Below are 27,102 nucleotides of genomic sequence, written 5' to 3'. Positions count from 1 at the left end.
TAGATGGAACAATCAATCATATTGTGATCATTTGTGCACCTTATTTCATTTGTGTGTGAGGAAACAGTTAATAGAAGAACCTCAAGAAGTCTGTTCTTGATGCACTGTTGGGACTAATTTGCATTTTCCTGTTCAGTCATTGCAATTAATGGTCATATACACAATTCAATGCAGTATAGATTAAATCTCAATTGCACATGTCTGTTGGTTGTTTGTCCTTTGTCAGTGCTTTGGGTGGTCAAGCTGTCTGTAAGTCCCCGGGTGCTGCAAAGTAAATAAGCCTTAGGTCTAATGTCGCATCACCAGACTTTTATTAATGGGCTGATCAATTCTTATATGTGTCACCCTTCCAACTAAAATCCTGGCTTTGCAACACTTAACTAATTGTCTGACCTGAGGTTAAGCTTGAGATGTGGAAATGCTTCTCTGCTGCTATACAGATAATAGCCAATAGGTGTTAAGTGGTTGTTTGATAAAGTCAGGTGATGATTTTGCTGATGTAGACACTACCATCCATCTAGCTGTAGCCTACCAAAATTAAGTTCTTGGTCGCCATCTAGTGACAATTGGCCAATATTACACCATCCTGAATATCCCGAGAACAAAAAGAGGAAGCCCATGCAACAGGGTCCCATGCACCCTTAAGTGCTTGTGCCCTTTAAAAAATAAAACCAAATACATCATTTCCAGTGATGTAAAAAGTTTTTTTTTTTTATTTTATTTTATTGAAGAAGATGAAGGTGCAATAACACAATGGTGTTGAACTACAATCTACTGTCATGTAAAACCTTTTAGGTCCTTTCAGCTGGTTGTACAAAACATGCCAGCAGGCACATCTCTTCTTTAAAGAAAGACAATGGACTTAATGTGAATTGTATCTACTCAATGACATTTCTTTAGTTATCATGTCAATAATAATGTTAAAATGTTGGAGGTTAGTTTTAACAAGAACCATTCATGCTTAAAATGACAGCATAATGTATAACATTTTTGACCTATTTAGGTCATATAACCTCTTACATAACCCTTGAAAATGTACCTCTACAACTTTTATTAAATGTTAAACATGAAATCATTGATTTGAGGACTTATAAAATGGGTAGTTGTGTGAAAATAAGGCAATGTGTGTGTTAAGGATGGTTCTTGATTGCCTTGCTTGCTTTTTATTGCATTTCCGCATGACAGTGCACAACTGACATTGCATCAGATATTCTAAATGAATTATTAATGCATTGTCCGAAAAACACCGTTATTTCTGAGTCACAAGTCTGTGAGTTTTGAGCCAAATTTACTCAATCCAACCTCAAAAAATAGATTTATGTAATACCAATAAAAAATATGTAAGCAAGTGTCAAATTCAGCCCCCTATTGTTTCCTTACGTATGCAGCATTTAACACTGTACATAAATAGTGTACATTTCTGCCAAAAAAAAAGAAGAGGCACTAAATAAGCAAGCTCAGGCAGCATTTACATGATTGGAATTCAAGCATAGCCTCTTTGAAACATTAAAAACACTGTAGCTTGAAACCAGTCATGCATGCACATTTTTATGTTTTATTCACCACACTGTGTCCTTACAGAACAATCTTTAAAAAAAGTTAACCCCACAGTTTTAGAGCTGACCTTTCGCCACTATTTGGTTTAAAGTCAGATTAAATCAACCATTTCACATGCCATGCAAGAGGTTCACTGGTTCATTTAATGGGGGAATACTTGTAATACCTTGAGGGGAGTTTTTCTGTATAAACAGGCTGAATTAAGGATGTGGAAAGCAAGCATACTTTTTTTTAACTTTGCAAGAATCTTACTGATTATCATGGCTAAGGGTTGGCGTTGTAACACCTCAAGTCATTTAAAGGTATAGAGGTTATCAAGACATTACACTAACCACTTGATAAGATCTTAAGGTTTTTGCGTTGTAAGCTCCCACTATTTTTTGTCACTCATAACTCAAAACAAAGCTAAATTAAAATCAAAATCAATGTAAAGTGCTAGTTAAATGTAGAAGTGCTATACATTACCCACTCAATTCCATCTTTTGTGACCAAAACTCCAACAGAAAAAATTACTTTAAGTTTTTGTTTTTTTTAAAAAAACAAACATAAACAGCTATTATTTTTCTATTAATCCAATATCTTACAGTAAATAAAACAACTAAATAAGCACTGCTTGTGAAATGTTTGATTACAAACATGTTTTAAAATGTGATAAAGGAAGACCTCTTGGTTGTTAGGAGGTTATATTTTCACAACATTCAGTAATGAAGAAACTTTCATTTGAATCCACATAACTTAAAATCATAGCATCATCATCAACATTTAGTCACTTGGCTTCGAGGTTGAAGGATACATCTCATGTTGGCACCTATCTCTCTCACCACCAGCCTGGCCAGCCCTGACAGAGCACTGCTTGCTGACCTACTTCAGTCCTGACCACCCCCTTTCTCCACATGAGACCTCTCCTGTGAAGGACAGAGGTGAAGGGGCATAGAGGTCAGAGTCTGTGTCCGATTCTCCCTCAGCTATGAAAGGCCTGACCCTGGCACAGAGTGAAGTTCCAGCTTTAGTATCAGTCCCTGCTCCTCCTCCTCCTCCTACTGAGCCTATAAAGAAAGATGGCCCAAAGAAGTCCTCTTTGGCCTGAGAGATGCTGAAGCCGCTGAAGGAGCGCTCCAGCTCCTCATGGTCAACAGATGGGATGGAAATTGAGGTGTCACTCTCCACTGCGGTGGCATCCTGCTGATACCTCTGCCTCGTGTGTCGTCTCCTGCTGTGGGAACCGCTCTCTCTGCCACTCCCACCCTGACCAGAGGTGGATCGGTCGTAAACATGAGCAGGTGGAGGGGGCAGACGGAACAGCGTGGGAGAATGGTCACCGTTGCCACCAACTGGTGAAGGGGTGTTGGCCATGCTGCTGCCCCAGGCAGGCTGGCTGAGGGGGTGCTGCAGCTGGTGTTTCCAGGAGGTAGAAGGACGGCTGTTGCTGCCAGATGGAGTACTTGCTGATATCGCTACAGACTGACCAAGCAAAGGATCCCTTTTTTCAAGTGAGCCATCAGAGCACAGGGCATCAGGTGCTGAGCAAGTCTTCATCTTCTTTTCCTCCTTAATCTCCTCTTCTTCCTTCTCCTTTGTCTCCTCTGGGCTGTGGTAAGGCGGGGCTGGATACGGCTCTTTGGAGTTAAAAAAGGCCTCTGTTTCAGAATGAGGAATGCCCATACGCTGCACATAGACATTGACTAAGAAATCAAGTTTCCTGTCCATGCAGAACACCTGCAATGAGAGAAAACACACAATAATAAAATACTGTCAGGCTCCTTTGACATTTAAATATTCTAATTGTCAGAAATGACCTACACACAGTAACTGATGTTGACCTGGAAGAAAACTTGGAGGAAATATTCATACCTGTTTTTCCACTTTGACTAGACGTCCCATCATGCTCTGGTCCTCTGCAGCCTCTCCTTCTACTTTTGGACTTTTACCAACTATCTGGTCAACTCTAGCATTTGAGAGAAGTAAATCTTAGATGTAAGAAGAAGATTCTTGTTTTGTCAGAGAAATAAGGAATTTCAGCTTAGGAATTTTATAATGCCAAAACATGGATTAGTTCCACATGGAAAAAAGGAACTCATTTATGGTGGCAATTGTTGTCAAACTCCAAATAAATATGTTTTGTGAATGAAAAAAAGGTTATGGCCTACACACATCTCATGAAAAGTACTGATGTTTTTTTGTGAATACTGTGGAGGCATGCATCATGAAATTAAGCAGAAATAAAAGCTAAGTTGAGGGATAATTTCTCTGGGGCCAAAATGCATTTTAGCATGCTTTTGTGGTGCTTCATGCTTCATTTCCATTGCATCCTAGGGGGGAGCTCTCCCTTTTTCTCCACTATGAGAACAAGCATCTAGCACTTCAAACCCCTGTTGAGTGAAGCCATATGATGTGGCTCAGCAAGCCACAGATGATCTATTTTATTTTATTTTATTTCATTATTTGTTTTGTTTTTCTTTTCTTTGCAACATCCAATACGATTTGACTCATAAACTAAATGAACAACAGCTTCAAAATTCAGTTTAAATCCATGTGTTTTCTTTATTCTAATATTTAGGTTTGATTTCTCTCATTTATTTGAGACAAATCAAGTGGCCTGAACTCAAAAGGGGTTCATGAGTAATAATGTTAAGGTAGCATGTACAGTCATCCGAAAAAAGTACACCCTCTTTCACTTCTAAGATTTTACGCATCAGGGCTTTAAAACATACATGTAGTCCTCGTGGTTTTAAGATTATGTAAATGAAATCTTGTATAAAATAATTAAATATATTTCTTTTGTCCCATTTTTTTAAACAAAACTTTGCCAAATTATGCAGAATGTGTCATTTAATGACTTGTACAACCCTCTAAGAAAAAACGCTTTTTGTTGTCTGTATGTTAATTATTTCACATCTTTGGTATACAGAAGAGATACAGAAAGGTTGGCTTAATAACTGCAAGGTGTGCTGAACAGTCCCAAATCATCACTTTCCACATCTACACTTGACAGGTGACGTTTGGGGTTTTTTGTTGGTATGCTGTTTGGTTTTACTGAATAAAGGTGGTATGAAGTTGACCTTTTGCATGCAACAACAGACACAGGTTTGCAAACCTAAATCATGTCATGTCCTTTTTAAAGAGGATATGCTTTCTCCCTGAAGTTCTTCCAAATAAGCCATTTGTTAAGTCTGTTTCTAATCATACTATCATGAGGTGTAACATTTAACATGCTAACTGAGTTATGCTAATCAAGTGCATTTGACTAGCATCTCCTGGCTGCTACAAACTCTAAGTAGGAAGCAGTTAGGATGTACTTAGTTTTTAAGACATTCCCTCATATTTTTGGTTTAGCTTTTGTCAAGTAAATAATTATACAGAGTAATATGCCATATTTATTTTTCATCTGTGGTTGGATGTACCTAATCTCAAAACCTGATGAGGACCAGATGTTTTTCTATGATGTCCTAATCTATAAAAACTTTGAATTGTAAGAAGGTGTATTATCTTTTTCATGTGACTGTTACCGCTCCAGTATTTGAACTATGATATAAGGAGAATAATGCCGATCAAATGGTCATTCTAAAAGTGCAGTCCATTAACCTAACCTAGGACCTTCAGTGGACTTCTTATGGCGTGGTGTTGTTGGGGGAGGGGGCCCCACAATCATATCTATCCTGGCAAGGCACACAGAGACGATATGAGTGCAATGCAAAATGAAGCAACGAGGGAATCACATCAGCTATGGAGAACAAGTTTCAATATATTCCATACACACAGAACAAACGGTGAGTCTGACTTGCTTCATGGATGAAAAGTGTGTGTATGTTCATCTCTTGGAATATATTTGTTTTACATGTTAGACCTTTTGGGACATCTAAATGTGAAGGAGCTTATTTACAGGAGGAAAAACTGATATAGAAAACACATCAATGTTTTATCAAATGAATTTGTGAAGGGGTGAATCATTCTATGATATTAGATAAAAACTACTAATATAAAAACAGATCTGAATACAACACATGTAGTTAAACTGATGAAACGGGCAAATCAATGACTCATGTATCACAACATGTGTGTATCCACTATGTTAGTGAATGACTGCTATTGTTTTTTAACTGAGTCATTATACAACATTATTCAAATATTTTCCTGCTAATAATAATAGTATTTCACATGAACTCAGCTAGTGAAGGTGCACTTGCCTGGACTGCAGATTCTTAATGCGAGACAACATATCCAGATGACCTGCAGAGTACTGTTCGATCACATCCATGACATCATAAGGCCGCAAGCTCTCTTTAAACTTCCTCTTTAACACCAGGAACTTCATGATACTGGGAGAAATTAATACATTTTCTAATGTTGTACATGTGTAATGAACAGAATTTCATAGCAAACATTCTGACTTGTCAGAAAAGCAAATGTGTTGTACTTTTCTGTTCAGGAACCCTTTGGGTGAAATAAGTAAACCAGCACACAAGCTAGCCAGTAAAAACTGAAGCTTGTCAACTTTTACGTCATGTTAGATGTTCATGTAAAATGTCTTCTCTAACCCATTTATAGCAATTTGACCCTAGAGTACTTAACTATGAAGATGAATAATAAAACTCCAATAGTCTTAATGATAATCATAATTAAGTTTAGTCATTACCTTTAAAACACTTTACAGGGAAATTTAATGGTAACAGTTGATAATCATGATCCTTAGTTTTCCTTTAATTTTAATCATTTTGAACATAATTTCTGTGGGTTATAATACCACTAAAATTACCAAAGTACTTGCTGAAATCTGCATGGGAACAGTATCATCATAGCAGCTCGAGGACAGGTTGTAAGCAAACAGCCAAGGTAACCAAGAAACCCATATTCTCACCTATAATCTGTCACTGAAGAGAAAGTCTATACTCAACTAAAATTAACACAATTAGGTTTAAAGCTGAACAAGGGAGCTGGTCTGTAAGCTGAAAAAGTAAGAACATATTACCTAAATGCATTGTTGCTCCAAAAACAAAGCAAGTAAAACTCCAGTACTTACCAGACTGCCCTAATCGTAACCTTCAATCCAGGTGGTAATTCTTGGGTGAGAAACTCACAGTTGCAGTTCTTATCATCACCAATTTCTTCTCCTGGGAGGCTTGCTTCTGAAGAGCAAAGACAAGGGCACTTAAAGACTATATCATCTCTTTCCACATGACTAGTGTCAACAGCTGAAGCAAAGCAGAGCTGTTGCTTTTACCGATGCTAAATTCCGTTGTCAAGTTGGTTTCAAGCCAGTTAGCCAGGATGTGAGTGCAGTGAGCGAGCTTTGTGAAACGACAGAAAAAAGACTTGTGTGGTGCAGAATTGAAGGATAGTGCAGATGTCATAAAGCTTTACTAAAACCATTAATAGCAAGTGCTCTCTTCCCACCACCATTTACAGGTTAGCATTGTAACTACCTGGCTTAGTTTAGCCAGAAGGCTATGTAGATGATTTTAAGGTTTTTTCAAATTACAGAAATAATGAAAATCTGGTAGGGAAAGTGAGATCGTTTCATGCAGGGCTTAATAAAGCAGGGCTTTAAGGCAATTTGAACTTGTGTCAGCTCTGGGTTCGGCCTATCTTGGTACCATTTGACTTGAACCCACTGCTAGCTTGGTATACTCTTTGCTGTAAAAAAAAAACTGTATAATCATTTGTGATATGTTTTCTAAATGAACTAAAACATTCATGCTTGCTTTCAGCTATACTCATGCTTTAAAAAGTCCAAACACCACAAAGAACAAAAGATCATATAAGAAAAAAAGGGGGTTCATGTTAAGTGAAGATATCTCAGCAGATTTCAGCATGCAGCTTTCGTGATGTGGGTAAAGCCAACTAATCCTTAAATAGTTTCTCTCATAGAACCCAACCAACAAAATATCCCAATTTCTTACTTATTAAACCTTCAATTGCTGCAAAAAGAGAGAAAGAGGGAGAGAGAGAGAGAGAGAGAGAGAGAGAGAGAGAGAGAGAGAAAGAGGAGAGAGACATGGGAAAAGATTTGTTATGGATTCTAGCTGGATGACAATGGCAGACAAATCGGTTCCAAACATGGAAATATATGGAATCCATTGAATAGTTTCTGGTTCATGTTTGAAAGGTCTGGTCTCTCTTCTCATATATTTATACAAACCAAGCGCAAACTATACAGCTTTATAGCACATAGTAAAGTGTATAGACATTAAATAGTATGTATTGCAGTCGAAACTAAAGACATGTCATGATGACTTGTCTAACCTGGAGAACTCTTCAGTCCAAAGTCTTCGTCCTGCATTTCAATCAGCACTTTAACATGTCATGAGGTGAAAGAAGAGAAACAGCTAATGAGAATTGGTTTAAATTATTCAACAAAAAAAGTGAAGAAATGGTGAAGGAGACAAATATATTTGTTGACAGTGATACAGTGGCTTGGATGACATATGGATGCATATGTACTGCCTAGCAGTAAAAGATGACCTGACACCACAACATCTATGTATGTCTGTGTTTTCAGCTAAGTTTTGTTTGGTGAGAAAATGTTACTGTTGTCTTCACATTTTCACACACATGCAGGTGAAACTAACTCAATCAACAATTAACTTGCTTTGATTACGAGTAAAACCCAACCAACTTCTAAAAGTGCACAGATGGTGATTTTTGGAGCCATGCAGAGCTCTGCTGAAGACCCATCAGTATGGGATGAATTCATAACTGTAGAAAGCTTCATTGTTAATTTGGTCAAGTATGTTGTGTCATTTTCATTTGTTGTGGAAACAATTGTGACTTTTGAAGTGCAAAATCAGTAAGATATGATAAAGTACTCTCCATACAAACACTGTTAAAGCTTGTTGTGGTGTGGCTCAGGAATTATAGAAAGAAAGCAACTAGCCTAGCCTGCTTAATTTATTGTTATAATAAGAATATATCATTTGTTTTAATATTTCTAAATTGTTTGTATGTTTTGGCTATAGGGAAATACGTCTGCATTCTTTTCTAAAGTCAGATGCCCTTAACTTGTCCACTGTGGACAGCAAAGCAGCACTGAAACTACCTGTTTCCAGGTATTGTTTCATATTTACCAGACAGACAGTTAATTGTTTAATGATTTTTGTATATGAAAAAACTCTGACATCTTCCACCCTCAACTATGGATGTACAGAACATAGCAGATAATTGAATTTAATATATGAACTGTCTAGTCAGAATCCTTAGCCATAGGAATTTGTTCCATACGAGTCTTACTCCTGATGTAATTCTTTTAATTATTAAACTACTTGGATTCTGTGCTGTGTGCAGTTTCCTCACCCTCTGAGTTTTGGCGTGAAGTGCTGCCTCGGACTCTGAAGACATGCTTCTGGCCTTTATTCTTCTCAGTAAAACTCCAGCTCTTGGAGACCTTGCCAGGGCTTGCCTCAGCTCCATCCTCTTGCCCCGGAGAGGGGGCCTTCCCCTTAGCCACAGGAGTCTTGGAAGGACTGGGAAACACTTTGTCCTTTAGACTGGCCTTCCGACTACATAAAGCAGGTAACAAGAAAGGAAGCTTAACCAGTTCAGCTATGTTATCGTCTTACAGCATCTTGAACTTGAGTAAATGACCATCAGCAACTGAATGTATTAATCCTTGTTTTTGTGTAATCTTTGGAATTTGTAGAATTCAGCATTGATGTGATGATTAATCTTACCTCAGAAGAAACGTAAAAAGGGCAATGTCCTACAGCAGAAGGAGCCATGTCCATATACGAGCATAGTAGAGCATTCTGTGGTTCAGGCAAGCAGCAGGAAGCTACAAGCAGGCATGCATGGGAAGCAAAGTGGCACTGTGCTTCTCAAAAGGAAGAACTGTGGTCTCACTCTACGCAAAAAAGTGAACACAAATCATGCAAAAAAATTCACCCTCAAACTGTATGCTCCAACAGATACCCAGGAATTTTTAGGTGCTCAGCATTATGCACCTTGCCTGCTGAACAGACTTTCATAAAAGGCTGGTTTGGCAAAAAAGGCAGCAAGCAACTCAATTGCATAAAGACATTACTAAACAGAAACCATAAATCAACAGTGACAGGACCCTAAACGATGGTGTATAACTGCTTCTACTCTGAGAAAAAAAAGTAAAGCATGTAGCCAGAGAAGCTCTTATCTTCACTTCAGTCCTATAACTTGTCGTGTTTACTGACAGCTTTAAAGGTACTTTCAAATCTCAACAAAATATATCCTTACTCTGTGATTCTACTCACTTTATTTGTGCTTTAAGAAGGAAAGAAACAGGTAGAAAATGAAAGAAACACACAGTGCAGCGGTTAGTATCTGTGCAGCAACTATACCTAATAGTTCTCGGGCAGCACCCACAAAGTCTGTCTTTGTGTGCATGTTCATTACTGGAGTGGTGGGCAGTAGAGGAGACACAAAAAAGATAAAATAGCAGTGGATACATTCACAGAAAACAGGAATGTGTGCCAAACAGTGATGCCAGTAACACTTTATTTAAACTGTAGTTTACAGTTCATTTGCAAAGTGTCTGTCAGTCATAAAAATATGTCTTTGGTTGTTGTACGGTTTAAATGCTGCAAATCTTTTTAGTTGGTTTTAAGAATGTCTGCATTTTAAAGCGTAACACAGAATATTCAAATGGTTTATAAAATAAACAGTTCTGATAAAGTGTTACTACATTGTCAATAATTACACGTTTCTTTGGTCAAAAACAGTGTGATTACAAATCAAGCACAGCTCTTGAAGTGTCCCAAATAAATTTTCTTGAGGTGATGCTGAAAGCTAGAGTATCAAAGAACAGCTTATTGATGAATAGTTAGGATGCCAGTTGGGAGTGAGGCCAAACTGAGCTGATCTTTGAGCATGGGAGCAAATGCAGCCTGGCCATTCTTGAAGGAGGCACTTATCACACAGCCACGTCCATGTCCGACACCCTAGCACGCAAACCAATTCTCGCACACAGATGTACCGCACACACACTCCCCCAAGAAGAGTGGCTCAACAGCAGCTAAGAGCAGAATTGAAGAGAAGCCAAAGGAAGATGAGAAGACATAAAAAAGCAATCAGCTCACAGACCTGGGAGAGGTTTCGGTCTGAGATTCCTTCCTGTGAGCAGAACAGATGCAAATGCTTACATAGTGCAAGTTAGCATCATAGCATACTGTAAACATGAATCAACGTTACACCATGTTGTTAGGGTTGTGGTTCTTCAGCACAGGGAAAGAAAAGAAACAGATAAACAGAGGAAAAAGTTAAACTGCTGAAATATCCAAACCAAAACAAAATTGAAGGAAAAAAACCCAAACAATTAGAATATATTTATAGCATTAAATTCCAAAAATATAGATCTGTACAGATATTTATCACTGTTTAAACCTAATATAAAATATGTGCATAGTATTGCCAGAAGAGGGCAGCATTGCCTATTGTTACTGCCCCAGGCCGATGCACATATATATATATATATATATATATATATATATATATATATATATATATATATATATATATATATATATATATATGTACTTTTAGATTTTTGAGTTTGGTTACAAACAGTTGATTAGTCGGCTGTCTTGCTCCTGGCTGGTTGTGTTCTCGCTCGTCTGTGATTGGCTTGTTGTGCTATCATCCCTCTGCGGTTGGCCGATCATCTGCTGTCCAGCTGGTGCTCCACCATTTAACCATGTTGCAGATGTTAATTCAAGGCAGCTGTTCAGAACAACTTGCCATTCGTGGTCTTTGGACTTGAGCTTGTGTGTTGGTTTTTTTAACTGTTATTTGTAACTTACATTTTTTTTTCTTTTTTTTTTAACCATTGTGTAATATTTCAGCAATTATTTCTCACAAATTACTTTGTTTTTTACACGATAACATGTCATAAGCCACTATGTGTCTAAGCAATTCAAGAAGAGAAGATAATGATTATAATTATTGAAGATGATCTCTGAAATGTTATTTGTTCTGTGACATTTGAACAGCTTGTGAAAAGCATCAGATTTAGCTCTGTCAGTTGTTCTCATCTTTCTCTCTCTCTCTCGCTCTCTCTCTCTCTCTCTCTCACTCACTCTCTCTCTCTCTCACTATATATATATATATATATATATATATATATATATATATATATATGTGTGTATAAAATTAAATAAAAAACACAATCTGAAAAAAAGATCATATACATGTATATAAATCTTTAGGGCATTTTTTATGGGCTTAACTAATTTAACAAGTCCTGAATTCTCTACTATGCATGTACTACTTTGTGTTTTTATAAGTGTCCTGTCACAACAAAGCAGAGGAATATGGGAAAAAACAGACAATCACTGTAGAGGACAGAGATAAGCGAGTCTGTTTATCTTTATTTGCTCATTTAAATCAGTGAGGCAACAAAGTGCCCGGTGCAGGGAGAAGCAGCTGAACTTTAGATTTAAGGGATTAACACCTTGCACCTAACAATAAATTAATGAATGCAACTTCTTTAGTTACACTGACTTCTTGCTGTGTAGAAATCTTTGGTTGGTTTCTTACAACTGAACCCTTTCAAATTTCACACAGTTATTTGAGCCTTGTTGATCTCAGAATATATATTTTTTAACAGGTGGTCAAACGTGCCTTTTCTTTCTATTCTCTTTCAAAATGACTCACTGCAATTATCATCAAGAGATCATTGTATCACATCATCCACTTTGTAGCTGCTGTTCTCACATTCATACCTGAATGACTTGCCCTTTAGATTTCTCAGCAGGTCCAGCTGATTCAGAGGTGGAATAATTCTGGGAAGAGATAAAGAGCTTCGTGTCATTCTGTCCAGATGGTTTCACTAACTTAAAAGGTTAATGTCTGCCTTTTAGCTCTTTAAAGCTAATTGCATCTAGCTTGGCAGTTGTCTGCTTTGCTGCTCATCACGTTTTCAACTCAAATTACAACTGGATTGACATGAAATATTAACAGTTATCAGGTAGAACAGACAACCATCTATGCTAAAAAAAAAAAAAAACAGAAATCTGCAGTATGAAAGCCAAGTAAAATTGCCCATTTGCTGATTCAAGAGCTGGACAGTAAAATAGTCAATTGCACAAAGTGGCTGTAGGCAAAATTTATCTTTTAAACTACTGTCTATAGGTGAGAGTTAAAGCCAACGCTAACGCAGAAAGTGAAAAATCTCTGTGTGTAATTCCACACAGCATACAGCATAACAAAAACACAATACGACAAGAAAACTCTGGAGTTTCAGCTTTCTACTTTGGTTTCAGTTTTAAGAAAGTTTGCAAAATGTGATATGGAAAAACAGCTGTATTTGCTGAAAATGCTGAATAAATCTGAGGCATTATTGGGTCAATTCATCCACCTACCTATACATTGGCACAGCCACCGTCTGCTCATAAAAATCCCAAGTGCACAGCAGATCTGTACGTGAAAGGTTGGTAGCATAAAACCTCCAAGCAGCCTGGATGAAAAAATGCAAGATTTATTTAGCATTTAACCAAAAGCACAAAAGAAAACATCGAGTTGTGTCATTTAGACTTTTTCATATACAAATACCTGGATGAGGCCAGCTGCAGGGTTTCGCCTCTTCTCAAAATGTTTCTGCCTGTGCTGCTCTTGGACTTTAAGAGCAAATCCAGAACCCAGAATGCCCTAAACAGAAATCGATAGGCCATTAGGTCCATGTTTATTTAAAGTAAGGATAACGTACATTAACACTACCACTTGGATCCCTTATGTACAACTGTAAATTATTGTCTTAAATGTGGACACAGCTATTGGATCTGATAAGTAAAAAAGAATAATTATAGAGTATGATACCAAGGAGAGACACTAGAAGCAGCAAAAAATTGTTTCATTCAAAAGGTTTCACCATATCTCATTAAATTAAAGATAAACAAATTCCCATACCAACAATTTCTTTTGTGTTATGGTTGAATTGATCAGTTAGCACAGGTTCAAGAAGAGTAGCTCTGAAACCTTTTCTACTGACAGGCTTCTGTTTGTCTGTGTTAAAAATGAAAATGCAGCTTCAAATTAAACTAAATACAGACCTGCAAATGATTTATTTTTAAAGTCTGCTAAAACATTTAAGTCAAACGTTAACAATCTACCTCCAAAGTTGTGCAATATGTTTTGTGAGCAGAGCAGTAAAAGCCATTGTTAATTATTATCAGTATGAAAATTAATCTTAATTATGAATACACCTTACCAACTATGCTAGCAAACTGCTGTAAATATAAGCTAATAGCTCGCACTAAGTTATCGTTTTATCCACATTTGGTCAATTCTGGCCTTAAAAAAACCAAGCATGATCAAACATCAAGTGTTTAATGCCTCCCACTGATACTGTTTCTCCACTGACTACTAAGCTTAGCAGCACTTTCAAAAGATATTTCTAAATTAAAAACCTGTTGCAATTCATTCAGTAGTTACAATAAGTACTCAATACTTCTCACATGAAAGTCACTTTGAATTAAAGCAAATGTTAAATCAATGCAATATAGTAAATACACAATCACATGATGTGTGTGTGTGCGTGCGTGTGTGTGTGTGTGTGTGTGTGTGTGTGTGTGTGTGTGTGTGTGTGTGTGTGTGTGTGTGTGTGTGTGTGTGTGTGTGTGTGTGTGTGTGTATAAACTTTTCTTTGCAGTTTATACTGGTGAGTTATCCAATACACTTCTATTATTCACTGTTCTTTTAAACTAGCTTGGAGGCCTTAAATGCCCAGCTTTGTTCAGAAATACTTTATTAATCCCTTTGGAATTCCTCAGGGAAATTTGTGACTATACTATCTTTGAATATATTGTCAAAGTCTAATCTATTTGAATATTTAAAACAGTTGCCTGAATTCACCTGAAACAGTGTGGGTAAAGGACAAATGCGAGACAATACATTTCTAAGCCAAAATAAAAAGTACTGTAAACTAACATGCTTTGTAAAGACAACATTTAAAGTGTAACTTCTCTGTTTCATTTAGGACTATAAAAAGCAAAACAAATATTGTAACATTGCTTTCAAGTTTCTCAAACATAAAAAAGCAAGCTAAACTTATTTTGTATTAATGTGCTGCTGTAAGCAGGATTTCCAACTTCATGAAATAAAATCTAAGGATGTGCACATGAGAGAAATGTATGCACAATTTCTACAAGAGATGCAGGATAGTAACATATTATCAATGTATACTTAATGATTTTCTTGGTCAGCACTTTTAGAGGTCCTTCTCTAGAAACATTAGTTTCAATGCACCCCCAACAAGCCCCATATACTTACAGCAGGGAGTGCAAAGAATGCCACACCTATCATACTGAATGTAGCTGCCAGCAAGCGTCCATTCCAGGTTTGGGGAACCTTATCACCATAACCAATGGTGGTTAGAGTGATCTGGTGAACAAAGAAAAGAATTATGTAATTTAACTTTAATGCTATGGTGCTGCAGCTGTCTCCTATCTGATTAAATTTTAAAAATGAAGGACAAGCAAGAACTAGTCTTACCAGTCCCCACCAGAGGGCATCAGCATAGGTCTCAAACTCTTCATTTGACTCCTTTTCCACAGAATAAACAAGGAATGAGGCCAGGATGAGGCACAGGAAGCCTATATACCATGCTGTGATGAGCTCCTACAGGGAGAAAACCAAAGTGAGCATCAGGGAATCTAAAGTAATAAAGTGTCATCAAGGATGTCGTGCCAAAGGTGGCGATGTAACCTCTGCTGACTGGTAAAACCAGCCAATCCTTAATAATACTGGGCTTTATTATTTGAGCCTTATGCTTTCTGTGGCACAGGACAGGTTTCATAAATGTCTTTATTTCCCTCGACTCCACCCATGCTGCAGATTCACTGTCTCTCCCCATCACATCCCACATAAATAAGCAGACAGTAACAAATTTCCTCAGTCTATTAGTGCAAGCAAATTATTCTTTTTTAAAGCTAATTACCCTAGAACTGAGAATAATATCTTTCTACACAACAGCAAGATTAATTGTAACACATGTGACTGGAAATGGTTTAAATTAACACAGTGGAAACAATGGACTGCAGTGGTTTTAACTAAGTTATAGTAGTTCATTTTCCATCTGAAGATGTCATTAATCTCAGTAGAATACTGAAATTATAAAAGGGTTTTGTTATATTTTAGATTAGAAATCTAATGTAAAATTACATTAGTCACATATAATTTCAACCATTAAATGTGAATAGTTCCTAAAAGAGAAAACCCTAACAAAAAAGGAGAGGACAGCAGAAAACACTAAAGAAATGTCAGGATTACCTTGCTGTGGGCATAAACTACAGATCCAAGCAGCTTCCAGGTGCCTCCACGACGGTCCATACGCAGCATGCGCAAGATCTGCAGGAATCTTAAACTTCTGATGGCCGAGGTGGCAAAAACATTCCCCTGAGACCCAGCTGCCAGTACAGATACTGAGGCAATCAACACCATTATGTCTGGAGAAACAGACAAAACATAAAATTAGAATACAACACAAGCATAAGCACAGGAGAGCAGAAATATTATATCCCTTATCAAATGAGACTTTAATGTGAACAGTTGGATCACAAAGGTTGCTTGACACATCTGTTTAAAACAGCATGACAAATGACTTGTATTCTCACTGAAAAGTGACATCACTAAAAAAAATACAACTATGTTTGTGCGTTATGTTATTTGAGAAATGACAGTCAGCAAAACACAAATCAACCTTGTTTTCTCACCTATGACACAGAAAGGCTTTCTGGCGAATTTGAGCCTCCCTCTCCATCCTCTGTACCGACAGCAGGAGCCAGCAGCCCATATCCTCACAATGTACTCCACTCCAAACACCACGATGGTTACAATTTCCTGTAAAACAAATCAGAACTTGGGAATCAAGTCTGTGACTGCTATCCTCATATAGCAGATTAGAGACTTTTACAGGCCAGCCACCCACAAAAGCACAAAATCTTGCTTCAGGTTTTACTAATTTAATCACTAGGTGTAGAAAATTTGCCATATTTACTTGATTAGAGGGATAGTTCAGACAAACATTGACATTGGCAAACAGTTTTTTTTTACTAGAGTCCAAAATTAAAAATGTCTTCGTCCAAAACCTTCTTGCATGATTTTTATCTAGTTTGAAATTGCATTAAACAGCAATATGTGGCTTTATTGTCTCCCTTACTGAGTGTGCAGTGGATTTGATAACATAATCATCATCTCATGTAAAAAAGAAAGTGTTTTAAAGTTTTTGTTTTTTGTTTTTCCTGTTCTTTTTAGGTGAAGTAAAAAGTCTCAGACTTGGAAAAGTCCTGCAGTAAAGTGTAAAACATAAAATGATACCTACCAAGATGTACAAAGCATTCTCCGAGCTGTCTTTGAATTCTTTGATAGTGGCAAAGACTGAAAGTATAAGACAGGAGAAGACCAAGAGGAAGCTGGAAGAGATGAAAGAGGGTGAAAAAGTTAGTCAATTTTATCTCTGCTGACCAACTGTTAAACTTTTCCTGTTAAGGATACAGATAGAAAATCTAACCTCATGAGAAACATAATGATGTAACAACTATGATGTCAGTGAAAAGGGTCCTAATGGCTTTACTTTTGTCTGTTAAACCACAAGCCAAATATAATTAGCTTATTTGTTCTTGTCAATATACAAAAATATAAGCATGCAACACAAAAGCACAAAGCCTGTTGCAAATGTACATGAAAATTTTTCATTTAACTACATTTTCCTTGAATCAGTTAAATTCATTCAATTCAATCAAAGACACCTGACACAGCTGTTTTGCTGTCCAAGCATAATCAGAATTGGTTTTACTAGAAAAAAAGGTTTAATGCTCATGAAATTTAAAAAAAAAACATTTAAATTGCATTTTGTAATGCAAAAAAATTAGAAAAACACTGATGAAGATAAAACCGTGGTATAAATAGACAGATAATTGTTCATTTAATTGGTAAAAGTTAACTGAATTTGTCCAAAGACACTTAAAAGGTTAGAAAAAAATTAATTGTTCTCCACATGTCCATAAGACTGGCAGACCATCTATGTTATCGCCTTGTTGAATGAAGGTGCTTGAAGTGATTTGAAGAGGGCGAGGTACAGCATGCTTTCGAAAAGGTCTCCTGGAGGAAATCCAAAGCAGAGCTAATGGAAAGTCCCTGATGAAACCAAATCCTTGCAATATGCCAGATTTTAAAAGATGCAACCTCAATTAATGCTTACGAAGATGTGAGGAGGTGGAATGAAAGCGTGAGCAGTAAACACTTCAACACTAGGGTAGATGATAAAGGGATTTATCAATGTGCAGCACACATTTAAATAAAATAATTATTGGCTAAGAGTGAGCTGATGATTAAGATTAAAAAATGTTGACAGCTTGTTTTTTATGAGAACTGATATCTTCACTACTATTACTCCAAGTGGAGAAGGTAGAATTGTTACTGGCTGATGTTTTTCTATATGTTCATATACATACAGGAGGTTATCATGGCAACACTTTAGCTGAACGGTGAAATACAGAATTTAATTAAATCTGATTACAAATAAATTTAATTGGACTGTATCTAATTGGACTTGCATAGATTTTTGTTGTTTTTGTTCAATTTTGTGATGATTTTTGTTATGAATTGGTGGTAGATAAACACCTTAAACTGCACTGAATCACATGGAATACTAGCATGATAGAAGCTTGTATTTTATCATATGTTTTGTATTGCAGTAAGATTATGGATGGTTTTATATAATTTTTCAGTAACTGCAAACATTACCAGTGATTCTAAACCCTATCAAAAATAAAAAAAAAGTAAATTTAAAAAGACATTTAAAATGTCTTACTATAACATACCTTTGTGGAGTTGCTTCTTATCATATATCATCATTAAAATGGTGTAATAATTTGCACAAATATTATTTGCAATGAAGCTAATATTTAGAAGAAAAATCCATCCCTGAAACAAGTTTGCTCTGTGGATTATTTCCTTCTTCTCAGACTATCTAGAGATGATCAGTTTATAGCTAACTGTGTTAAAACAGGTAATATAATTAATCCGTAAAACCACTGAAAAACAATGAAGTTTGCATGTTCTCCCTGCATGCATTGATTTTCTCCATGTGTTTTCTTGTATAATGGTTCAAATACATGCTTGTAAAGTTACCTAGAAAGAGTTTGCATTTATTGGATGTCTGTCTGTGTTGACCTTATGATGGACAATTGAAAAGGAAGAAAATTGATAGTTTGACTTTTCTGATAATGATGCATTCATAGATTGAGAAGCAGAAATCTGAACTGTAACAACTGCAGTACAGCCATACAAATTCCCTTCACTTTCTGATGAAATTAAACACAAATCTCACACAATATTCTTTTTTATATATTTTCAATTAACCTTACAATGCGAATGTCATATGCTGTAAACCAGTCCCTGAGATACCAACGACACCTCAAATCTTAAACCTTTTTATTAGCTTTTCTACGTATAAGTGAAGCAAACTGCAGGAAAAATTCTTAAACAGTTCAATATTTACTTTAAAGCAAATTAATCTGTTCATTTATACAATACATGCCAGTCTAAGAATCTCCATCCTCCCAAATATCTTACTCATCAAGGTCAATTCTCTATCCGTTTTAGAATTCACAGCTCTTACTCAAGATCCATGGTATGTCCAAATTTTTCACTGTACTGTAGCCATGAGGCATATGGGGGTCAGTCAATAAACAGGCACTTCACATCTCATCATTTACAGAGCTCTGACTTGTCACTTTGACTTTACTGTTTTACCTTCTGAAGACCAACATTGTTTTTGTTGTTTTACCATAACATCTCAGAGTTTGCAGTCCTACATTATCTGATAGGTTACCTTGAAAAATTTGTGGCTCGTCATGTGGAGATCTGTAAAGCGCCCAGGCAGAGATTTCAGAATGTAAGTGTTCACTAAAAAATACAAACCAGGTAAACGAAAATATGCACTATAGTTGTGGAAATTAAATGCTGTGGACAAAAGAGGCTGACTGGCTGTAAGTCCAGTTGGAGATGTTTTCTGGCCTTGCCAAGCTCATCAGCACCTGCTAATGAGGACACTTGCTGACCAAAGAGGGGGACAGAACCTCCTGAAGTAGTCAAACAATTGCTCCCCTATTCATCACTTTACCATCAGTGGAGTGAAGCTCCTAAAGATGTGTTTGTGCCTGTCTATCATCAAGTAGGAGACACAGTGAAATGTCCGGGGTCCTGTCCAAACTTTCCAAAGATGAATTGCTAGGTCAACAGATTTGTCTCCTTGCAGGAAGTGAGAAGATTCATGTTGCTCTCATAGCTGTAAATAAAAGAAGCTGCAGCTACCAGTAAGTTTAGCTCTGTTTCCAACAGATCAGCACACTTCATTTCAATATTATTATTATTATTATTATTATTATTATTATTATTATTATTATTATTATTATTATTATTATTCCGTCCAAAGACATGCATGTTAGGTTAATTGATGAATCTAAATTCTCCCTAGGAGTGAGTGTGTGTGTGAATGGTTGTTTGTCCCCTATGTGTTGGCCCTGCGATGGACTGATGACCTGTCCAGGGTTACCCTGCCTCTCACCTGTTAATGCTGGGATAGGCTCCAGCTTACCTGCGACCCTTAATGGATTAAGTGGTTCAGAAAATGAATGAATGAATGATTGAATGAATGAATTATTATTAAAAAAATGGACATGTGCCAAAGGGAACAATATTTTGTATTTTTTTGTTTGATAATTTAGATAGATGGGCCATTTATATTGTACAGCTACAAACCCAATCAACTATACTGTAAAAATTACCAGTGGGGTGCTGATTTACAGTCCCATTTCAAAGAAAAAAATTGCTGCATGTAGAATTTGAAAAAATAAATTAAAACTTGAACTGGTTTGAAAATTAAATTAAACTCTGTGTGTATCAGGAAATAGTTGCCAATCAGATCAGCTAAAAACCAATTTTGAACAACCATGATCTTCAGTCCACCTGCAGTGTGGCGGTCAATTTAGATGTGGAAATCACTGCATGGGATCAGGAACACTTAAAAATGATCATAAATGAACCCAGCTCTTCCTTGTATTGACTTAATTCAGTTCAATTTTACCATGCAAAGACAAAACATTTGAATATGATTTGAATAATTTTTTCTCGGTCCAGCTCATTTAAGATGGATGAAGGCAAAGTGGAGAATCATTCTGTAGTCTGAAGAATCTAACTTTAAAATCATTTTTGGAAATCATTAATACCATGTCCTCCAGGCCACAAAGGAGAAGGACTTACTGTCTTTTATTAATACTGAATATAGTACACTGGTCGATCAGTCATAAAATTAAAACCACTGAAAGATAAAGTGAGACTGCTCATCTTGTTTCAGTACTGCGCTGCTGAGAAAACCTGCATCCTCTTCTTTATGTGCATTACTTTCACACTTGCCACCTATTTAACGATTTCTTCAGACCATCACTTCAGACCAATACTCAGTATTGGCCTGCTTTATGATATGATATTATGGCAGACAACTTATTTTTCAGGCCATGCACATTCAAGAAAGATGCCTAATCACATTCTGCTCTAATTACAACGGCATGGTTCCACATTAATGAAGCCTTAACTTGGCTGCAGTCCAGACCATTAATAAGAAATAAGTTTAATTTATTAAACGAATCCCGTTTCAACTATTTGTGTTTTTACTATTTTTCATTAAATCTATTTGCTCTACAGTACTATGTACCTGAGCACAGACACAAAAATACACGTCATAAGAGCTCCATTTTATTGCAAAGTTATCACATTTAATTTTTCGTTTCAAAGAGAGAAACTTATGTTCCTTCTTGCAGTTGACAAACAGCCAGTAAACAGGAGTAACACACATACACACACATATCCACTTGTTGCCACAAACGACATCAGTAGCAATGTGACTGGAGATCAATCATGTTGAAGGGGCGGTTGTTGGAAGCAGAAAAGCTTGCATTTCCTCCTGAGCTGCAGATAAAGAAACATCGATTTGCACTGCTCAGCACAACATAGCCTACCCAGACATACTCATCATGCTAAATTTAGACAGTGACCAACTCAAGGAGAGCAAATAAATAAGAGAGATTTTTTGTTAAGCAAATAGTGGCCACAAAGAACATGTGCCAGCACTGCATTGTCTGCTTTGTGGGTTTGTTCAAGGAACTTCGAAGCTCAAGTGACTTTCTGGGGTACTATTCCTGTGCAAGAAAAAAAGACACCAGTGACCTTGCTGGAGTAGCTACTGGCTGCCAATGTGTCAATTTTGAACCACAAAGAAAACTTGTTTATACAGTGTTTATTGCAGCTATTGAGGGGCAGTACTGGATTTCTTCTTGTTATTGAAAAAGGCATCTTTACTTACTGTATAAATGAGAAAAATAAATGAAATCCTGCATATGAATCCAGAAATAAAAAGAAATAAAACCCTGCCAAGCCTACAGCCTAAGGTAATATTCCCAGAAGCTAAAGAGAGCTTTGCCAAGTAACTAAATCAGCACACAATGTGATATACAGTGCTAGTGTTGCTAGTCAAAGCCACTCACATAAAAAACAAGTTTAAGTGACTTTACAATTTTATTTGTTTTAACTACCATTGTGCTTTTCATATTATAATGCTGAATGAAACCCAATAGGGCAGGTCAAACTAGGTTCAAATCTCCTATGTTCGTAATCAAAATCATCCTTTTTTAAGGTCAACAGCTTATTTAGAGTGCCTGTACCCTGTGTTTAGTTTCTGGCAAAGCATTTTCAAAATGAGCAAACATGATGAGTAGAAAGAAAGGGATAAATGGAAATTAGCACTTTGCTAAATCCAGTATATTAACAGTAATATTGTACCTTCATCAATATCAACTATCCTGTTTAAATAAACAATTAAATAAAAGAAGTACTTACATCTGCTAAGATATAAAATGTACAAAGTGTTTTTTTAAATTTGCAGTGTGTGACAGAATCAAAGGAAAAGAAAAAGGTTTTGAGGATGTGACTATTTAACTACATGAACTGTGATCATGAGTCTTTGAAAGGAGGTTGGTTTAAAAAAAGAAAGAGATCATTTTTTCTTCTATATATAGGAATGGTATCCATTGTTACCGTACAGTATAAATAATTATTATATATCTGCTTTGTTGTATACAACTTTGCTTTAAAAAAGAAAGAGTGCTGTGTATTTAAATAAAATAAAGTGCATGTAGCCATTTACAGCCTATATTAAAATTAAATTAATAAAACAATGACCTATCAAATGTTGAAATTGATGTATTTATTTTTTAATTTGTTCATTAATTTATTCATTTATTGATTTGGCTAGTGTAATTTGTTATTCTATGGGGACACTAGGTTAAAAAAAAAGAAAATAAAGTACACTATTTGTTTTATCTTCCCTTGAGCCAGGAGGACATGATGTCAATGATTTCAAATTTCTACGTTAGACTACAAGACTTTTCTATTTCCCAATAGTCCACCTCTAATAAGCTCAGGTCCAGAGTATGCATGAGCTTTTATGGATCTTCTGGGCTCATGTTTTTATTTTTATCATCGTATGGTAAAGTTTATTTATCCTCCAGTTATCTCTCAGAGGAGGTATTTCATGCACCAGAAAATGTACAGATGAAATGGATAGATTTATTTATTCATAATGAAATTATTTACTCTAATCAATTAAATCCACAATTTTTGGCAACTTCCTGTGAAGAAATGTTTTCTTGATTTTTCTTAAACTACCTGTTGGTTACATCTATATGTAATCAGTGTATGATGGCAGCTTGTTAAGGTTTTTCATCTGAATAGCAGCAGCATACATTTTAACTCTATCATACAAGATTCAGTCTTTAACTTCCTCACCACAAACTTCTCTCCAGAAAAAGAGTCCTTAATCACTTCCTAGCAGCTTGGCAGCCAACATTTGTCTGCTTTTCTGTTCTTGCTTCATTCCCCCCAGTTTGTCTTTGGTTGCCAGCTCAGCAAAATAAAATATAACTGGATCACGTCCTCAATCTGTCTCCCAGAATCACTTAACAGAAATGAACTTTGTTTTCACTGACTGATCATTATCCTCAATCTTTACTCACACTCCTCTCGTTCTTCAAAATAATCCTCTTTGGTGAACAACTGATACATTTTTGCTGTTGTGTATGAAGTAACTGAGCTTTTTTTAAGACTAAAATCTGATAAAGTATCAGAGCCCTATGTATTCTACTAAAGCAGGTATCTTATCTTCACTTTGTAGAGATAAAGGATGCAGACAAATGGCTATAATTAACAAGGCCAAGTCATTATAGCTCTTCCTAGTCTAAATGTTTTTGTAACAAAATTTGTTGCACTAAAGAACAGAGTCAACCTGTTTTTTTATAGGAAGCTTAGTATTAAGTCCACAGGACTGTCCTTGACTGTGGATCACTGTGTCTCTCATCTTTAACTGATGTTGGAGCAACGACAAAACTAATGAGGAAGAGTAGCCTTGGTCTCAGACAGCTAGACAAAGTGAGGGAGAAAGATGAAGAGGCCCAAGACAACAAGAGAAAGCTGAGTGAATATACAGTAGGTAGTCATGTTGCCCATATTGATCCTACAAAGAACACCATGTAACAAAACATCTGCATGATATTTCCAGAGAAGCCCCCATAAAAACAAATAAACAGAGAGAAAATATGTCTTGTATCATTAAGACATTTTCTGGTGCTGCCCTCCTAATTCCAAGGTAGCCGTGTCAGTTGTTTGCCAAATGTTTCTTCATTGGACCAGAGATAAGAAACAGACTTGAAGCAAGCAAGGAAAGATATAACTGATGTCAGCATGTGATACTTTTATAAATCATCTGACTGGAAGAAAAGGGAAGGGAGATTAAATGAAGTGTGGTGACTATGAATAATGCACAGAACACACAAATGGAATAAAAAGAGTTGTTGCTTGGTGCAGTTTCTTCTGGTTGTTGAATAGCATTCTGTACACGTTTATTCATTTAGTTTTAGACTAAATTAAACATGTGATTACTCTTATATCTCCTTTCACATTTATCCAAATGGATTATTTTATTGGATCGCCAATTGATGCTGAAAGAATCGCCATAAAAAAGGTGCCAGTACCTCCAGAGAGTGCCACTGGTCACAGAGGGTCTCTAGAAAAGCAAAACAAAATGCGAGAAGCTTTGGATGGTTGCTATAGTCTTCATTTAATATTTCAAAAGTACCCTGAAGGCCTATGTATGTGTGTGAATGTGGTTTCACGTTAAAGCACAGGCTTACTTCTGGGCATCCAGCCGTCACAGGGGAGTCAATTTGCTGTGCACAGTGAATTCCTTAATGCTGTGGCCATTTCACCACCTCACTCAGGCTTGGCTGAAGGACACTTTAAAACACAATTTACCCACCTTTTTCATTTGAAGACAAGCGCTTATATAGCTATGTGAAAGAACATATGGTCAATATTTTATCTCACAGGTTGCACAAAATCCAGTCCTACACGAAATAACAGAAACTGCACTCAATGTAAACATTAATATCATAAGAGGTAGCTTGTCCAAGCATTTGGTGTTTATTGCTGAAAACAAAAAGTCTGCAATAAAGACATGGAGTTACAGTTAGAAGGCAGGGGGAATCTAGACAGTTTCATGGTGATAAATATACAATCAGAGTAAAGATATGTTGGTTTCTACTCTAAATATTGTTTACTAAAATGAGGTTTGTTCTAAACCTTCCAACTTCAAGTGTATTACTGAATTGTTGCAGTGCATCTTAAACACTAAAGAAGTATGTGGTCCTTTTCCACAAAAATGCTATTATCATTGGTGGTTTTTGCCTATAATAAATTGACAAGACATAAAGCTCCAACACTAACCATCAACCAACACCTCACTAACCCGACACACAAAACAAAAGCACTATATCCACCTACAAAAAGTCAACAGCCTGGCTGCTTGTTGGCTATAAAGGAACAGAATGATCCCATTTCCTTGCATGCATAAGCTTCTTTGTACAGTGTAGTGCACTTGACTGTGCAGAGGTAGACTGCAACGTTAGGATAATTAGTGAAAGTACTGAGGCGGCCAGGAGCTGTCCACAGTTCTCGGTGCTGAAACCTGCCGCAACATACTCCAATCAATGAAAGCTGTGTGTACATTTAAGCACGTGTCACGTCATGAAAACATGAAACCAACTAAGCCCGAAATGTATGAAGCAGTTTTAAGTTATAGCAGAGTTATGCAGGTGAAGTAAAAACCCCTCCTATGATCAGGCTACAGCAGCTTGGCAACATTTAACCCTGTAATGCGCCATTTGAACATTTTCATCAATGCAGGAAAACCTGCAAAACTCCACAGAAGCCCCCCGCCCAAATCATGACATAGCAGTGCACCCCAAGATATACAGGCCGTGATGACAGATTCAACACGCTTAGTTTCAAGCCCGAAAAAGCACTTACACATAAGCGTGGTAGATGAACGCCCATCCCCGTGGTCTCTCCAGCGCATTATAGAGGAAACTCTGTAGTTTCCGATAGCTGGCATTTTTCTTCGACGGTCTGGGTCTCCCGGCGGAGATGCTGGACCGCGGTCTGCTGAGGATGCTGCCGCGCTTAGTGCTCTCCGAACCCGCAATGAGCAGCGCCCCATCCCTGCTGGATTCGGGAGCCCCGGGGTCCAAGCCAACAAACCCGACTTTGTGCTTCTTCTCTCCGGCTTGAGCTGGGTAAACCCCGCCGTTAAGAGATTTCTGCACCATTCTAAAGTCGAGACGACTCTAAAGAGGAGTTGTCCGTGCTCTTGCCGCGGGGATGCATCACTGGTGCTGAGGGGTGTGTGCTGCTGGTGAATGCAGTTGGTGTCGGTTCTTCTAAAAAAAAAAAACCAATTGCAATAACCATGCGAAACTGCATGTGTATCCTGTCGACTTAGCCTCTTCCGGCCACCTGACAGGCACAGCAAGAGGACAAATTCACATGAATTACAATCAACACTCTAATCACGTTGGTCATCAGCAAATTCGAGGCTACTAGCAATCATTAAATGGTTTAGGAAAGCATTAGGATGTAAAATCCTAATTCTACCGACAATCAGCTTTCTTCATCATCTGGTTTGGTTGATTTAATTGCAGAAAGCTGTCAAAATCATCGCAAGTTGCTTACTTATGAGGATAATGAGTGTACTTTGAGGGAAAACAGGTTATTTATCCAAGGATAACCCTACATTTTTTCCACTTAATTCATAGCCAAAGGAGAGAGCATAAAGAACGCTTTCCTTGGGTGATGTATGCTCATGTATTATTGATATGTACAGCTTTCTTCAGTCAGATAAATGAATACTAAAGTATGATTCACGGTTTGCACTCCCAGAATAGGAATACATCAAGCTCTTGCCTCCACCTTAGAGTATTAGTGTAATGTAAAACAAAGAAATTGACCGAGTAATGCAATGCAATCTTAACTGCACATTTCAGTGTAGAGCAATGCAAATCAATTCAGTGTGCATGAATTCAGTTTCCCTCTTAGATAAAAGCATTAGTGATCAAATAACACAAGCATGTGAGTAAGTGGATGAAGCAAGATAATTCTTCTCATCAGAAGAACTTGGTCACAGTCATCTGATATGGTGCA

The 27,102-nt window shown here is 36.9% G+C and overlaps 1 protein-coding gene across 8 annotated transcripts; it reads right to left on the bottom strand.

Annotated features, from left to right (window-relative positions):
* Positions 1 to 1,140: 1,140 nt before the first annotated feature.
* On the bottom strand, positions 1,141 to 26,331 carry kcnq2a (potassium voltage-gated channel, KQT-like subfamily, member 2a). 8 transcript variants are annotated; one of them, XM_042004638.1, is made up of 18 exons: positions 25,933 to 26,331; positions 16,835 to 16,925; positions 16,227 to 16,353; positions 15,784 to 15,959; positions 15,007 to 15,132; positions 14,785 to 14,895; positions 13,069 to 13,164; positions 12,879 to 12,973; positions 12,240 to 12,299; positions 10,603 to 10,632; positions 9,861 to 9,914; positions 8,845 to 9,050; positions 7,798 to 7,845; positions 7,455 to 7,472; positions 6,575 to 6,680; positions 5,742 to 5,873; positions 3,409 to 3,502; positions 1,141 to 3,273 (listed from the first exon to the last, which is right to left on the bottom strand). In XM_042004638.1, the coding sequence occupies exons 1-18, from the start codon at positions 26,229 to 26,231 to the stop codon at positions 2,419 to 2,421; spliced, it is 2,724 nt and encodes a 907-aa protein (XP_041860572.1). In that variant the 5' UTR covers positions 26,232 to 26,331; the 3' UTR covers positions 1,141 to 2,418. The 8 variants fall into 8 exon arrangements, 7 of the variants coding, with proteins under 7 accessions (XP_041860572.1, XP_041860573.1, XP_041860574.1 ...); XM_042004639.1 differs by lacking the exon at positions 7,455 to 7,472; XM_042004640.1 differs by lacking the exon at positions 7,798 to 7,845.
* Positions 26,332 to 27,102: the final 771 nt, after the last annotated feature.

Source organism: Melanotaenia boesemani, chromosome 13, assembly GCF_017639745.1.
Source record: "Melanotaenia boesemani isolate fMelBoe1 chromosome 13, fMelBoe1.pri, whole genome shotgun sequence".
In the NCBI taxonomy this organism is placed as follows: domain Eukaryota; kingdom Metazoa; phylum Chordata; class Actinopteri; order Atheriniformes; family Melanotaeniidae; genus Melanotaenia; species Melanotaenia boesemani.
This window is presented reverse-complemented; position numbering and strand designations above follow the sequence as displayed.

Excerpts from the sequence above, each read along its gene's own strand:
- kcnq2a (XM_042004638.1), bottom strand. The coding sequence starts at position 26,231 with ATGGTGCAGAAATCTCTTAACGGCGGGGTTTACCCAGCTCAAGCCGGA. Across the intron at positions 16,926-25,932 it reads TTCATCTACCACGCTTATGT|CTTCCTCTTGGTCTTCTCCT; the intron begins GTAAGTGCTTTT and ends CATCTCTTCCAG. Across the intron at positions 12,974-13,068 it reads CTGCAGCTGGCCTCATCCAG|GCTGCTTGGAGGTTTTATGC; the intron begins GTATTTGTATAT and ends TTTTTCATCCAG.